This window comes from Musa acuminata, chromosome BXJ2-4 (genome assembly GCF_036884655.1).
Source record: "Musa acuminata AAA Group cultivar baxijiao chromosome BXJ2-4, Cavendish_Baxijiao_AAA, whole genome shotgun sequence".
In the NCBI taxonomy this organism is placed as follows: Eukaryota; Viridiplantae; Streptophyta; class Magnoliopsida; order Zingiberales; family Musaceae; genus Musa; species Musa acuminata.
The window spans coordinates 3,991,777-4,006,917 of record NC_088341.1 but is presented as its reverse complement, the minus strand read 5'-3'; the positions used below and the strand labels follow the sequence as shown (position 1 = coordinate 4,006,917).

Sequence of the window (15,141 nt, the reverse complement as noted above, 5' to 3'; positions counted from 1 at the left end):
TAATTTTTAATAATATAAAAATTAAAATATTAAGATTAACTAATTACAAATGATAATATATAATTAGTCCCATAATTCTCAATGACGACGCTTTTTATGGAGTTTCTGGAAGGACTCCGGTTTAATGTACCCACACCGTCACCTTCCGTGGGACCCACGTTCCGCAGTTGCTTGAAATACCTCTCTCTGTCTCTCTCTCTCACTGGATCTTGTGGCTCCCACCACTTGGTTACTCCATGTTTCTAAAATAGTGTCCCCCCCCCCACCCCTCTCTCTCTCTCTTTTTCTGGTCTCTCCTCATCTCTCTCCCTCCCCGTCTCTCTCTCTCTCTCTCTCTTTCTTTCTCTTTTTTTCGGTTTTGTTTTTCCCACCTCCTTGGGATAATAAAGAGCCGAGCTTCGATCGAATTTGGGGGTAATCGGCAATGGCGGAAGGCGGTGGCGAGGGGCAATCGAGAGAGCTCGACGAGACGCCCACATGGGCGGTGGCTTCCGTCTGCGCCGTTATCATCTTGATCTCCATTCTGTTGGAGAAGGGCCTGCACCACCTCGGACAGGTGACCCCCTCGATTTCGTCACATTTCCTTTTCATGTGGTCCTCTCTTTTCTTTTTCTTTCTTTACCTTAAAAATAATAAAAGTTTAGCTCTCTTTTACCGCTTGAGAGAATGGTTTGAACGAAGATGTTGTTATTAATCAACCTTGATGCATTGCACGATTCATGTTATTATCCTGTCTAAAGTGAGTTCTTCAAGAAAATATTGGGGGCTGTCTGTTTCCCTTGTTCTGTTCTTTCCCTATATAAAGCCATTTCAAGATTTTGGTTTCGGTTCATCTTGGAAGCTCGACTCATGTTCATGTTCTCTTTATTTAGGTGCTTTTGTGTTCTTAATTGTTGCCAATAATGATAGATGATTCTCTTCATGAAAATTGGGTCCTCTGTTCTGCTTGGTCTCCCTGTTTTGTTTCAATTTGTTTTCTATTTTTTCTTTCTCGATTTTGCTATATGAAGGATTGTTTTGTGGAATGAATAATGGTGGTAGAAACGAAAGGTATTAGAACTAAAATAGTCTTTCTTTAGAAAAACCTCCGGTGCTTCCTTCGTTTTATGCTAGTACTTGAATTTTTCTTGCCACTAAAAAGAAAAGAAGAGCTTGAGTTACACAGGCATGAAAGTTAATCTTCTTCGGCTTACTGCCTGATTTGTGAATACTTGGTTTGCTTTTAACATTATCTTGGTTGGCAGTGGTTTACAGAGAGGCGCAAGAAGGCTATGTTTGAAGCTCTTGAGAAGATTAAGGATGGTAAGAAATGAAGTTTTATACTCTTCCTGATTAGATGAACCTAAGCACTACGTTTGTAACTAAACCTTATTTTGTCTTGATCATGACTCTATAATTTTAAACGATGTGACACTATTTTTTTTGAGGAATTGAGTCGAAGGAATTCTGAATTCTATTTACATTATTCAAATATAATTCAAAAGCTCCCGTTCTAAAGTTCACAAACATGTACTCACCAGTGAAGCCAAAACCCCACAATAAAAGCTGAAATGTAATTGTAACCCATGTCAAATAAACAAAATAAACGAACAACTGCAAGAATAAACAATCACCTTTTACAACTGGAAGATCTAATAGACACTTTCCAACTGTTAAATTCAGAATATTTAATGGTCTTTTCTGTCAAATGGCAGCTAACTGGAACTTAAGTTGAAATAAATTGGGTGCTGAAAAACATACACAATAAACCGAGAATTATTGTTGAAAGTCCCATAATTTCTTTCTCTTTAGTTTGTTTGCAGTTCGCTAGTGCCGACGACAGCATATCTCGACCAACCAAAATCTAGACCAACAACAGTCTGCTATGTATTTCTTCTGTTCAAAACTATCATAAAAATTCGACAAGGCCCTCCTCTAAATTGGATGTAATTTCTGATCTACTTCTGTAGTTTCCTCAACAAAATACAACAAATGGATAAATTATATTTGTTAATACCAATGCCATGCAGTGCATCCCCATTCATTTTCTCTATATTATGCAATGGAATGTATATTATGCAATGGAAGAATCTTTTCTCCATATACATCTTCCGTTTTGTGGTTCTATTATTCATGTTGACATCCTGAATCAGATAAGCTCATTTCAATCCTTCTGTTGTAGCTTTGTCAGGTTTCTTTATGTGAACTTAATATTCTATGAGCTACCTTCCCGTTCATCACAAAAAGGAGTTCTTTTATCCCTAGCCAAGGATCCCTTTTCTTGGTATATTATCTGTAGTAGGCAGTACATGCTGGTTCAGGTCCAGACTGTTGTATGGGTGGTACATCCTGGTTTGAATACAGACTAATACATAAACTGTCAAGTTTTCAGTGGAATTTGGTTTATATTTGATAAATTTCAACAGTTTTGTGACTTTGGTGAAAGTCCCTAAACTGATTAAACATTGAACTAATGGGACTTATGAATAAGCCTTTACTAGTTTTTGTATCTCAAGCTTGACTCATAGTGACACCACAACCAAAAATGAACAAGAGGGTTTGAATCATTCCTTTCCTTTCTTTTCAATTTTCATTTTCAATTTTCTACCTTTTTTTTGTACTTCTACTGTTGGCACACAATGGTGTAGTCCATTCTGGCATGATATACTGGTCTGACCAGCAATGGGTAACAGATCCAGTATTACAAACAGTGATTCTTCCCCCAGGCTACCTCATAGAGTTTAAGAACAAATGACACAGAGCACACTCACTGATTTAAATGATGACTACAATTATGTAGATTTTCCATTGCCTTATACCTTATGAAACCGAAGTAGGAAAATACAAGATGTTATTGAAATGACTGTCCAAAAGGGGTACTACTTTGCAGAAACTGGTTCTTGTCTTCTAGAATATCTCCTTGGCACTGAATCAGCTAAGATTTTATTCTCACTCTGTAGTGCTTATTACCATCAGTTATCCATTAAGGACCATCTAAAATCTGTCAAAGTTGATTATTGCCAAGGTCCTGAATTTCTTCTTCTCGCAAACCTGTCTTCGATTTAGCATTGAATACCTCTACTGTTCTTATCATTGCCCTTTTAGAGGCTCAATCCTTCTACTTATTGCCCAAGGAGGAAGTGTGGAAAGCAAAAATAAGTCGAAATTTCAGAGAGAATGGAATTTTTTAAATTCAGCATAACACCGATAGACAAGTTTTTTATATACTCTTCATATCTCTACTACACCTGAATCATTGCCATCCAATCACTCTTATAACGTAACATTGCTTTTTTTTAAAAAAAAAACAAGTAAATCAAGGACAATGGCTTCTCTTTGCCTTTCATAATCCAAGCCGACTCAAAAACAGTAATTTGTTACTCGCAAAAGCATCAGATAAATTTTATGAAATCTAATCTTCATGACCTTTGCCTAATAATATTGTCCTTGCCAGCTAAAGCCAAATAATCAAGGTATCATCTGCAGAATATAGACTCGTAAACTCTCGCCAATGAACTTTCTTGGAGACCATGCAAGAAACTTCTTAATGACTAACTTCAACAACTGGTTCAGTCAATTGGCCACCAAGAAAAAAAAGAGAGAATGATACAAATTGTTTCCCATTCAGAGTCTTTTATACATCTGATTTCACTATAATTAGTTCCAGTCAAAGAGAAATGGTTTGTTATGAAGTGATTACATTCAGAACCCATCTAATCCATTTATCACTTCACCTACTACTAACTAAAACTTATTCAAGAAAAAACCCAGTCTAAAGATTCTTGTCTTTGGGTCTACTTGTCCTTGTGTTTGACTTGGTCAAAATAAAATATGAAAAGTTGTTTTGTGATTAAAATGCTTTCACTAGATTTGTTGCTTAAGTTACCTTTGTCAACTCTTTTGGTGATTTTTGCAGAGTTGATGATTCTTGGATTCATATCCTTATTGCTGACATTTGGTCAGAACTACATTATCCAAATCTGCATACCTGAGGAAGCTGCAGATACCATGTTGCCATGTCTCAAGGAGGGAAAAGAGGAAACCATTGAGGGTGAAGGCCATCGTAGGAGACTTTTATGGAGCTCACTTGAGGGATTTGGTTCAAAGCATCGAATGTTAGTGGAAGCTTCATCATCGCCTCACTGTCCTGAAGTAAGTGCATATGCACAGTTTGTGCCTATAAAACTGCATACTTGCTTTCTGCAATGAATTTGGAGTCGAACAAATGTGATGATTTTGTTTTCTATGAATTCTGGGAAATTAGTTTACTTGGTCCACATAGTATAAAATGCTATTTTTGGAAAGGGTGAAATAAAATTGGTAAAATAGAAGCTACATTATATGAACATTTAATATATGGTCTCAAAGGCTCTGCCATTTCACTTAAAGTTAGTTGCATCATAAAAACTGTCATGGGAAGAAATAGCACTAGTAATATAGAAGTTATATTATATGAGTATTTAATTTTTCGTCTCAGAGGCACTACCATTTCAATGTGAAAGTCTGTTGCAACATCAAAGCTGGATATCCTGGGAGTTCCTTTTTATAATAAGATCAAACACATTATCTGATTCAGTATGCGCTCTGCAACTAAATGATCAACTGCATTCCATAAAAATGGAATGCATTGGGATCTCCAAAAGCTAGGAGACCTATGGACAACATGATTAGGCTCCCTTGGTATATGACAAAACTGTACAATTGTCTATCTATTCTGTATAAAATGAATGTCAGCAAAAATATTATAAGAAACCAAGGAACCACGGTCATTACCTTAACAAAATTGTTGACCTCCTCTGAGTCGGACTTTATCCATGAGTTAGATAGGTAAAGATATTCAGCCTTTCTCAATTCATTTCAAGGATTAATATTTTGCCTAGTTCAGTCCATGATGACCGGTATCTATCGGTCTGAGTGTGAACCAGTTTGCAGACCATCCCTTTTCCGGTGGTCCACTTTGGTTTACATTTTCTTTTAGCTCTAGGTCCCATGTATTCATGCATCTTGCGGCAGCATTGGGAGATGCACTCACTGCCCGCCGTCCATCAGTCACTGCCAGAATGGTATATCTCCTCTTCCTCCTTCGTCTTCTCTCCTCCTTTCTTCCTTCTTCTTCCTCTTCTTCTCCTTCTTCTCCCTTCTTCTTCCTCCAGTTGCTTTCGTCTTTGGCATACCATGTGTCAATATGTCGGACGCATACCGGTCTAGATCCGGTATCTGAAATTGAGTTCCTTGATCCATCCAGCAATGCGAGGGCCATCCTAGGATTGCTAGTTTTATGGCTTCCACATCCAAGACCAAGTACCTTGCCACAAGCCTATTTCAGCACAAATCCTTTACCCACAGGAATATCAGGGGAGAAAATTGAGTCATCTGTTTCTACAACATAACACTCACATCATTGACCACTCGAGTGTCTCCTTGCTTTTCTAGAATCCCCTGAGTATTTTGAACTATATTGAAATAGTAATTAATACAGGCTAAATATTGAAATAATAATTAATACAGGCTAAACTTTACAGATGAATGATAAAGGATTAGTTTGATAGTTGTGCAATTTGGCATCATTCCTAATAATCCACAAGTACCATAGGGAGGTAACAATAAGATGTTGAATCCAATTAGAAGAACATTTGGCTAAATATTTCCCTTCCTCTAATGAAGCACCACATATCTGTTGAAGAAGATTCGTGAAGGACATAGCCAAGGAGAATTTATAAAAGATATGTTTAGGAGAATCAATATACAAATAACAAAATAAGTTTTACCCACCCTCGGAGAATATTAGACATCTACCTAAAAGTTGGGAGTCTATTCTAGCAACACTTCTTAAGGAAAACCTTAATTTTAGGAGCAGCTTTGAGATGCCAAATTGTCTTTTAACCTGGTCAATTCTTTTTTATCAACATCATCGTTCGTACTGAAGTAACAATAAGCATTGCTAACAAAAATAGATCTAGAAGGGCAAAGTGCCAAGTCCCACTTGTCTTCATAGGGAACTTGAGAGAAAGATGAATACTCTGAATTTTCTTGAACATGGAGGGATGGAATAGAGCAATTAACTTAAGATAATTCTATTAATTGTTCATGGTTAAGTTAAACACCATGCTGTGATTCCTCATTTCACTTACACTGATAAGAGTAGGCAATCTATTAAAAGGGGTACTGTCAGACCAGAAGTCTTCCCATAAGGTTCTTGGGGGTTGATGTATGGATATTGTAGAATAATGTAAAATGATACAATATCACACCATTTGGTACCTTTAACAGGATATGACTGCACTTGACTTCATTGTTGTTGTCAACCTACCCACTAGAAAGTTTTTGAATCATGATATTAAATCAAAATTTTTTAGTTTGCTCCAAGCAATGATCTTGATAAATCTTTGTGGTTCAGTTATTTAGATTTGATTCTAACATCTTTTAAATTGGATCTTTCTTTAATTGTTTTCTCTTTTTAAATACAGTTAGTTTTAAAATTGGAATCTGCTACTGTTTTTTCTATTTATAGGGGAAGGTACCACTTATTTCGCTGCATGGTCTCCATCAGTTGCACATTTTCATATTTTTCCTGGCTATCTTTCATGTCACGATTAGTGGTCTTACGATGGCTTTGGGAAGAGAAAAGGTAAACAGTTATTTGAAAATTTACCAATTCTTGTATTGGATAGCTTCAAATAGCAAATTAGTTTGAAAAGTTATAATGAATTATTATTTTTTGTTAAACAACTGTTATCATGCAGATTAGCAGTTGGAAGGAGTGGGAAATAGAGACCTCCTCTCCAGATTATGAATTCTCAAATGGTAATCATGTTTGCAATTTATACTTCATGGTGTTTGCGGTAGAACTTTTATATGAAAATCATTACACTCGTTAGTCACCGAATATCTCTGCCTGCTAATGCCTTACCATTGTGCCAAGGCCCAACCTTAAATGTTTTCCTGATTATAAAGTGACATTATGGTATCTAATAGATTGTATATTGCCAAACCAAGTATTTTGTTGCTTCTTTCTTATGTCTAGTGCTAAATTCAACAACTATATTCTATTAAAAATTAGTGATCACTGAATTCTGCCCAGCTGGGGCTGGGACATACTTTTTAATATGCTTATTCATACTTAAAGAAATATTAGTTTAGGTAAAATTAACATTGGAAATATTACTATGTTCATCATGAAAGCAGATTCCTTTGGACATTGTTTGCCCCATTGTTATTACTTATTGGTGATGCCCACAGTTTGCTCCATCCAAGTTGATATAAGCACATAATAATTGAACCTATCACTGATCACTAGACAGTTTCACTCATCTGTCAAGTTAGGTTACTAGATGGAACAAAATCTTTGACAGATCTGACAGGACATAGTTCTTGTGAAGGTTTTATATCTTGATAATACTGGTTGGTATGATTGATATTTACTGGTCTAACCATGTTCCAGTATTGAAGCACATAGCTAGATACTGGTTCAATATTATTTGTTTTATTTTTGTATTATGTTATTTAATGATTCCGAATGGAGTAGATTTAGTTATTGCCTAGTGTATGATAGGTTACTAAAACCGATATCCTTGGTTCATACTCTCTCCAACTTGGCAATTGTAATATCCTGATCAATTACGTCTTTGCTGTTTTCAAATTTTAACTAAAAGTTTTGCTTGCATTCAAATGGTGCAGATCCCTCAAGGTTTAGATTTTCACATGAGACATCTTTTGTGAGACAGCATACAAGTTTCTGGAATAGAATCCCAGTCTCATTTTACATTGTAAGAAGATTCTTCAGCTGAATATTGTTTATTTTTACCTTTCATTTGCTTTCTGATTTGATAGATAACGCCCGTAAGTGTAATTGCATCCAAAAATAGTGTAGTGAGCTTCGTTTCTAACAATTGTTTTGTGATTTATTAATCTAAGTCTCATCTCAGGATTGCATATTTCATTTAAGATCCCAAAATTACATTAGATGCAGTGGATTAGCAAAATCTTAAGTTTTATACTTGCCTGTTTTTTAATGAAAACATCATCTTTTTGTTATGGTAAAAGTTATGTTATGAAGATGATGGTCTTGTAGTATCTTACTTATGCAGGTTAGCTTTTTTCGTCAATTTTTCATTTCTGTTCGAAAGGCTGATTACTTGGCCATGCGTCAGGGTTTCATCACTGTGAGTTTTCTAATGGAGAGTTCACAATGTTTCAAATGGAATTGTTGTTTGCTTTAGTTTTAATATCACTCACTACAGGTTCATCTAGCTCCTGGTAGTAAATTTGACTTCCAAAAATACATTAAAAGGTCACTGGAGGATGACTTCAAGGTTGTTGTGGGAATCAGGTTTGATAATAAATCTTCAAATTTCTATGTCATGTGCTTGTTATCAAATCATGTAAACTAATTCATTTTGTGTATTGCTATTTTGCTGCTACCAGCTAGGGGTTGGTATTTAATAATGATAGAGCTAACAATATAAAATATTCATCTATTCTTGTCTTCCGAATATATAACATTTACCAGAAATCTTTTCTCCAAAATATGGGAAAAAGCAGCCAAGATATGCCATTGTTCATGGACTGATTTTCGAAGCACCAGACTTAGATGGAGTAAATGTAGGAAAAGGAGTGCCTACAGGGATTAAGAATATGTTACGTTCATTATACCAAGCTTGATTGAAAACCAAGAATAAAAGGTAAAGAAGGATCGTATTGATCGCTACATGTCTTAAAAATATTGTATTAGATTGGTGTTTCAACTCATGCCAAATGTGCCATTGTATTATAGGCTAATTTTTCGTAATATGCTGCCATGCACAGTGTGTTATCTAACATGACAGGATAATCCTTGTCCCTTGATAGTTGATAACTTTTCTTTTACCCATCAATTCAGGATACCAAAGTGAACTATGACAGCTCATATTATGTTTGTGTTGTTATATGGTTGCACTAAGGTGTTGCTACTTGATTTGGTCCATAGCATGTGAGGGTTGTGATCAATTGGCTTGTTAACTAGAGTCATGGTGTGCAATAAAAAATTGAAAATCTCCTTCTAGATTTGACCAATTTTTATTAGAAAATGTACATCTATTGCCAACCCTCAAGTTGTTGACATGCTAACTGAGGAAAGTTTGGGAAGGTGGGGATCTATGTGATTTAAGCACATTCAGCTAGGAAGCAACCAACGTTTCAATGTTTGACCCGATATCACTGCCAGTCCTTAGGTGGACTCCTATGGTACCAACACGATTCGGTACACACCCCCTTGTCTACTTGGGTTGGGGTAGAACAGAAGAATGGCAAAATAGAGAGAGAGAAGAGAGGATGAGACGACCAGAGTGAGTAATATCTAAAACAAAAGCCATCTATGGTAACAAACTTGACAAGAGATCGTTGTTACAGTAAGTAGTACAAATTTGGGCCATAGTTTCTAAAGTTGTCAGTGAAGATGTTGAAGAAACTGAAATAATTTGTTGAAGCATATATTCTTTATCTTGTGTTACATAATGTGGAGAACAATATGCTTGATTCTTGAATTGCACTGGAATGCTCCCCTTTTAATTCCGAAATTAGTTTTTTCAAGTCTGCAACTTTTGACTTGCTTCCTTTTATGGCTGACCAGTCCTCTGTTATGGGCTTCTGCAGTGCTCTTCTTGCTTCTTAATGTGAAAGGTGTGTCATTGCAGTACATCTATGAAATCATACATTTATTTTTTATTCCATCTTTGGACAAGCAGTTAAATATCAATAATTTGCACTATATTGATTTCCTTCCAGGATGGCTTACATTATTCTGGATATCTGTCATTCCTCTTATTGTAAGCAGCATAGTATGGGTATTTTATTGGTTATTTTCTGCATTCAACCAATGATACGACCATTTCTGCAGACAATCTTGTCTGTTGGGACTAAGTTGCAGGCTATCATCACTCGAATGGCTCTTGAAATCAAAGAAAGACATGCAGTTATCCAGGGAATGCCTCTTGTACAGCTCAGTGATCATCATTTTTGGTTTGGTCGTCCCCAATTCATTTTGTTTCTCATTCATTTTACATTATTTCAGGTATGTTTCTACTTTTCCTCTGTGTTGTGATCATTAGAATAAAAAAAAAAAACAGTCTACTGCTTGGTTGACCATCAATATGATTTTGTTCATGGCAATATTCAAGTTATTTGTTCTTACATTTAAGGTATTATTTAAGATCTTCAGTAATATATATATATATATATATATATCTTTTGGAAAGATAGGAAATCTAGAAATTGATATAAAGAGAGGATTTGTGAATCCAAACGGTTATGTCATATATATATATATATATATATATATATATATATATATATATATATATGACATAACCGTTTGGATTCACAAATCCTCTCTTTATATCAATTTCTAGATTTCCTATCTTTCCAAAAGATCAACTTGGTCCTGCCTCATTTACCCTCATTGTCTTCACCTTCTAAAGTCATGACCCTTAAAATTTTTAATTGTGCCATTATTTTCTAATCAATAAAATAAGAAAGCTGGAAAAATTAAACTGATATTAAGACCTGTGATGAAATATGATACCTACATCTAAGAAAAGTTAGCAATTTAAATATTTGGTGCCTTTGTTCTCTTGTTTGAATAGGGATTTGTTCTTGATGCAATTACTTTCTCATTTCTCCATCTCCCTCTATTTTATTTGGTCAACCAAAAGAACTTACATTCTTCTAATTCTCTCTTCTCATTTTTCTTTGTTTTCTCCCATTCAGCATTCCTCTTTCTTTGGAGTTAGTAGAGCTGGAACTATATATTGACTCAAGCTTTCCTGTATGTATCCCTTGTTCAATAGGTCTATGATTTGTCTATTCAAATCCTTAGATATTTTTTGTACCATCAAGTAGTGAGTTCTGTTGGTCAAGGTTGCTCCTGTTTAGGTCAATTTGGTGTTGAATATTCCTTAAAGAAGGTACACTACTTGGAGTTCTGCTGGAGTGATGTCTATGAATTCCTTCAAAATAACTTCAATTTATGTGGAACATATGTTGTGCTGCATGTTCTTTGGCAGCTAAAACAATTAACCGCACATGTGCTGATGTCTTTGGGTTCCTCCATTTCCTAAGTGTTGCTTCAAGCTATCAATTTATTAGATTTGCCGATGTGATCAGTGACCCCTTTTTTGTCTTGTTGTGGATTGTTGAATTATGATAATAGCAGGGTTCTCAATTTCGATGTGTACCGCCCGATACGGATGGTATGTATTGGTCCGAGAGGATACTGGTACGTAGACCATCCTCTACCAGGTAGTACCAGTATTTTGACCGGTACCGAGGCATATCGATCGGAACCACCCCGGATTTCGATTGTTATCGAGGCGTACCGACGTGGTAGGTGAAAGTACTTTTACGGTTTTAGGGTATACCATCGGTATGCCTTAGCGTACCGATAGTACATATCGGTACGTACCATACCGAGCAAAGCTCGGTACGCCGATACGGACCGGTATTCAAAACCCTGGATAATAGAGTTTGAACATAATTAAAAGGTACGAAATTCTCGTAGGATCAAGTTATATCCTCTCCCAACATGAAAACTTAGGCTTTCCTTTCATATTTTGCATCTTGTCCAACCAAATTAAAGCATAGCCTTGATGTCTCATGGCATTTAATTTTACTTTTTGATCCTCTGATATTCCCTTTTATCCAAAGAACTCAATGACACTAAGCCATTAAAAACACTTTTTTGGTTGAAGTTGGTCATGGAACTCCAAAACATCAATCTTAATATTGCCATGTGGATGAACTTATCCACAATTGACTTTCCCATAACTTGTTTGAGTGAATAGGGATTCTTTGGATATATCACTTGCATAACCTGTACCTAGAGTTTCAATTTTTTCATCACTTGCCTCTCTATCATGTAGTATCATTCTTCCATCATAGGCTCATAGCATTTACCCCTTTCCGCATAAGAAGAAAATAGTTCAAGAGCGTAGCAATACTCTGATTTTAGATGATGTGAAGCAAGAGAAGGGAGTGAAAGAGAATTTGTGATATGATAAAGAGAACATTTTTTCTTTGGATAGTTAATAACTAAGGGCTATCACAAAGTCCCCTCTCCTTTTATATACATTAATGATCCCAGCTATCAAACAACCTAATTAATTGACAAATCAATATTACAAATTGTTAAAGTCAAACACAAGTTATTAATTCATAATTACTCATTGTTGTGTGGAACTTGGTGACTAGGATCTTGATGGCTTGGAGCTTCAGACCTCTTGTCCAATGCTACCATTCATATTCATATTTTTTTCATTCAACTTATGAATTACTGGAAAGTTTCAAAAGTCTAGTTCCCAACACATCAGATGGTTTACAATCTGAAGTCCTCTAGGTAAAGTTATCACCAAATTATTAGATGTATGAATGCAGTCCTGCCCTATCTAAAATTAATTTCAAATCTTTCCTTAAACTGCATCACTTACAGTTAACTTGATGCCAACAATCAGAAATTGACAAGGCTTTTGTTTGTTAAATATGCAGATTGGCATGATACATATGATCTTTCAAAATTTTGCAGAGTTAATTAAAAATTTTCAAATACAAATACATGAAAATAACTTTATTAAGATTAAAAAAAAAAACAGTTGTGAGCTGGAAGTAGTGTTTCCACCTTAGTGTTGCATGGACTCTGGCTTTACTTTAGACACTATATTCTTCCTTTGTTTCCTTCTGCCTTTTCCTTTTTCATTTTGTGTTTATTGCTAACTTATAGGTGAGATAAAAATATTGTGTAAACTGTAAAGTATTTGAAGTGTTGTTTCTTGTCTCATGCAGAATGCTTTCCAAATAATATATTTTCTATGGATATGGGTTAGGCCTTCTCTCTCTCTCTCTCTCTCTCTCTCTCTCTCTCTCTCTTCTCCTTTTTTTCTTTATACTGTTTCTTGATCATGATACTTATTTCCTTCAAGTTGACAATTGTTATATCTTTGAATAGTACGAATTTGGATTGGACTCTTGCTTCCAAGACAACAGGACACTCATGATTGCTAGAATCTGTCTTGGGTAAGTTCTGTTATATTCTCTTTCCTATCCACTGATGTCAAATACTTGTAATGATAAGGTTGAATACCTGCTATTATTCAGTATCTGACTACACCCGATTCCACTGTCAATTCCAGAAGCATATACATAAGTTGTGTTTGTCTTATGTAAAGAATTGGCATAATGGATCATTATATTATCAGCCATCACAATGGTATACCTAGGTGTGGTACAATATCAGTATCAATGCGACCATTGCCCTAATTTATGTGCTCTTTATTGGCCTTGACCAATGACATTTGGTCACAACTGCAGCTTGTCATTTAGATGAAATGCTGGGATAGTGTTATCAGTCGTTTCAGGCATTTAGCCTTCAGACCAAGCAGATATGTTTTCTCACTAACTGTTAGTTGCTGTATCCTTATGTACTGGCCTAAGCCTATATCTTAAATCACTATAACAAGGGTTACTTTGAAATTTCATTTAACAAGGTGACAAGATAAAGGAAGTTTTATATGCTCACGAAAAGGGTTGAATAAAGTGTTTGTAGATGATATACATCATGTTACAAGTTTACAATAAGGTATTGTGGCTAACTGGTTGTTCCCATGTGTTATCTACTTATTTGTTTCCTCTTGGCGTTTATGCAGAGTCGTAGTCCAAATTTTGTGTAGCTACATTACGCTTCCTCTTTATGCACTTGTATCTCAGGCAAGTTCTTCTTCATCTTCTTTCATTTTGATACTTCATTGTTGTAGATTTTTATTATTGCTAGACCGAAGGTTTTTTAAAGAATAACATATCCCATACAAAAGTGGTAAAATGTTCTTCAATCATTAAAGGACATTTTCTTCCTTCTTCCTCCTCTTCTACCCTTTTTTGCTTCCATCTTCCTCTTCTTCTTCTACTTTTTCTTTTTCTTCCTCTTCTTTCTCTTCCTTCTTCCTCCCCTCATGGTTCATGGTACGTTCCGGCGTACCAATACATGGTACACTGGAACAAACTAGACACGTACTGGTCCGGCCATGGATCGGCACAGGTCCAGGAACCAAAACTGCAAACTTTGCTGTCACCTGATCATTTATATTATAACATGATACTTGATCAAAATTTCAAATACTCATCAAACATAGGCTAAAATACTGTCATAAAACCATGTTTCTGTGGTTAACAAGCAGTTCATTTGGCATATTGTTTGACTGGAGAATCTAGTTTTTGATGCAAGTTTCTGTTTGTTGAGATCTATCATTTGGCATATCTGCTTGAAGCTTGAAGATATCCAATGTTTGTAATTTTATGATCAAACAAAATTGATGCTTATGCTAATCTTCTTTCGTTTTCTTCCACTGCTTCAGATGGGATCACACATGAAGAGGTCCATCTTCGACGACCACACATCCAAGGCTATCATGAAATGGCACCAAGCCGTGAAGAAAAAGAACCCAACCACCAGTCCCAAAGGAAGTCCCAAAGGAAGCCCCAAAGGAAGCCCCAAAGCAGCCACTGTTGTCCCTGCTGACAGCGAAACATCTGCCGGTGATATAATGCTAACGCCTCCTCAGAGAGATCAAGATGCCCAAGGTACCAATGCCGGAGTGCAATGGTCGGCAGCCACCGCCACCCCAACCTCAGCTGTAGCTTCTGCCGACCTGCTCACTGGATCAACTGAACAGCAGCTGCATGCAGTAGAACACGAGAAAGAAGATGATTACTCGTTCATTAATCTATCAGATACATGATTGTGATCATAATATAGTGCTGTTACAGGTTGGTTTTTGTTCTTTTTATTCTTTTTTTGTGAGATATGAGAAATGTACATTACGTACAGAACAAAATGACCAGAAAGCTGTTGTTGTAATTGTGATGTTTCACATTTTTTAACCTATTTTAGGTGAGACCATATTGTCAAATCAATGCACATACAAAAAAATTCACATTTGTCTGAATTTTTTTTTTTAATTTACAAAGTCATAGTTTCTTCTTAATTTTATCTATTAAACCTTTCAAAAATACTCTAACATAAAATGTAATTTATGTTTTAATATCCTCTTCTAAATTAAATTCTAAAAGGAAATATAGAAGTTACAAACTTAAAAGTGTCATTATCGTGTTATCCATAAAAGTCACATGGCAATCGGGTGA

The 15,141-nt window shown here is 35.7% G+C and overlaps 1 protein-coding gene across 1 annotated transcript; it reads left to right on the top strand.

The window, feature by feature from the left end:
• The first annotated feature begins 268 nt into the window (after positions 1-268).
• Positions 269-14,937, top strand: LOC135609565 (MLO-like protein 9). The gene is made up of 15 exons (XM_065102951.1): positions 269-556; positions 1,245-1,302; positions 3,896-4,131; positions 6,491-6,607; positions 6,723-6,783; positions 7,657-7,745; positions 8,067-8,141; positions 8,220-8,308; positions 9,587-9,636; positions 9,742-9,782; positions 9,854-10,027; positions 12,790-12,825; positions 12,953-13,020; positions 13,650-13,710; positions 14,355-14,937. Exons 1-15 carry the CDS (start codon positions 425-427, stop codon positions 14,736-14,738), a joined length of 1,671 nt encoding a protein of 556 aa, XP_064959023.1. The 5' UTR covers positions 269-424; the 3' UTR covers positions 14,739-14,937.
• The last annotated feature ends 204 nt before the right edge of the window (positions 14,938-15,141 follow it).

What these genes read in the sequence shown, in the direction of transcription:
- LOC135609565 (XM_065102951.1), top strand. Translation starts at nt 425, where the DNA reads ATGGCGGAAGGCGGTGGCGAGGGGCAATCGAGAGAGCTCGACGAGACG. An exon ending in GCCTGCACCACCTCGGACAG is followed by an intron (nt 557 to 1,244) that starts GTGACCCCCTCG and finishes CTTGGTTGGCAG; the next exon opens with TGGTTTACAGAGAGGCGCAA. An exon ending in CTTGCTTCTTAATGTGAAAG is followed by an intron (nt 9,637 to 9,741) that starts GTGTGTCATTGC and finishes ATTTCCTTCCAG; the next exon opens with GATGGCTTACATTATTCTGG.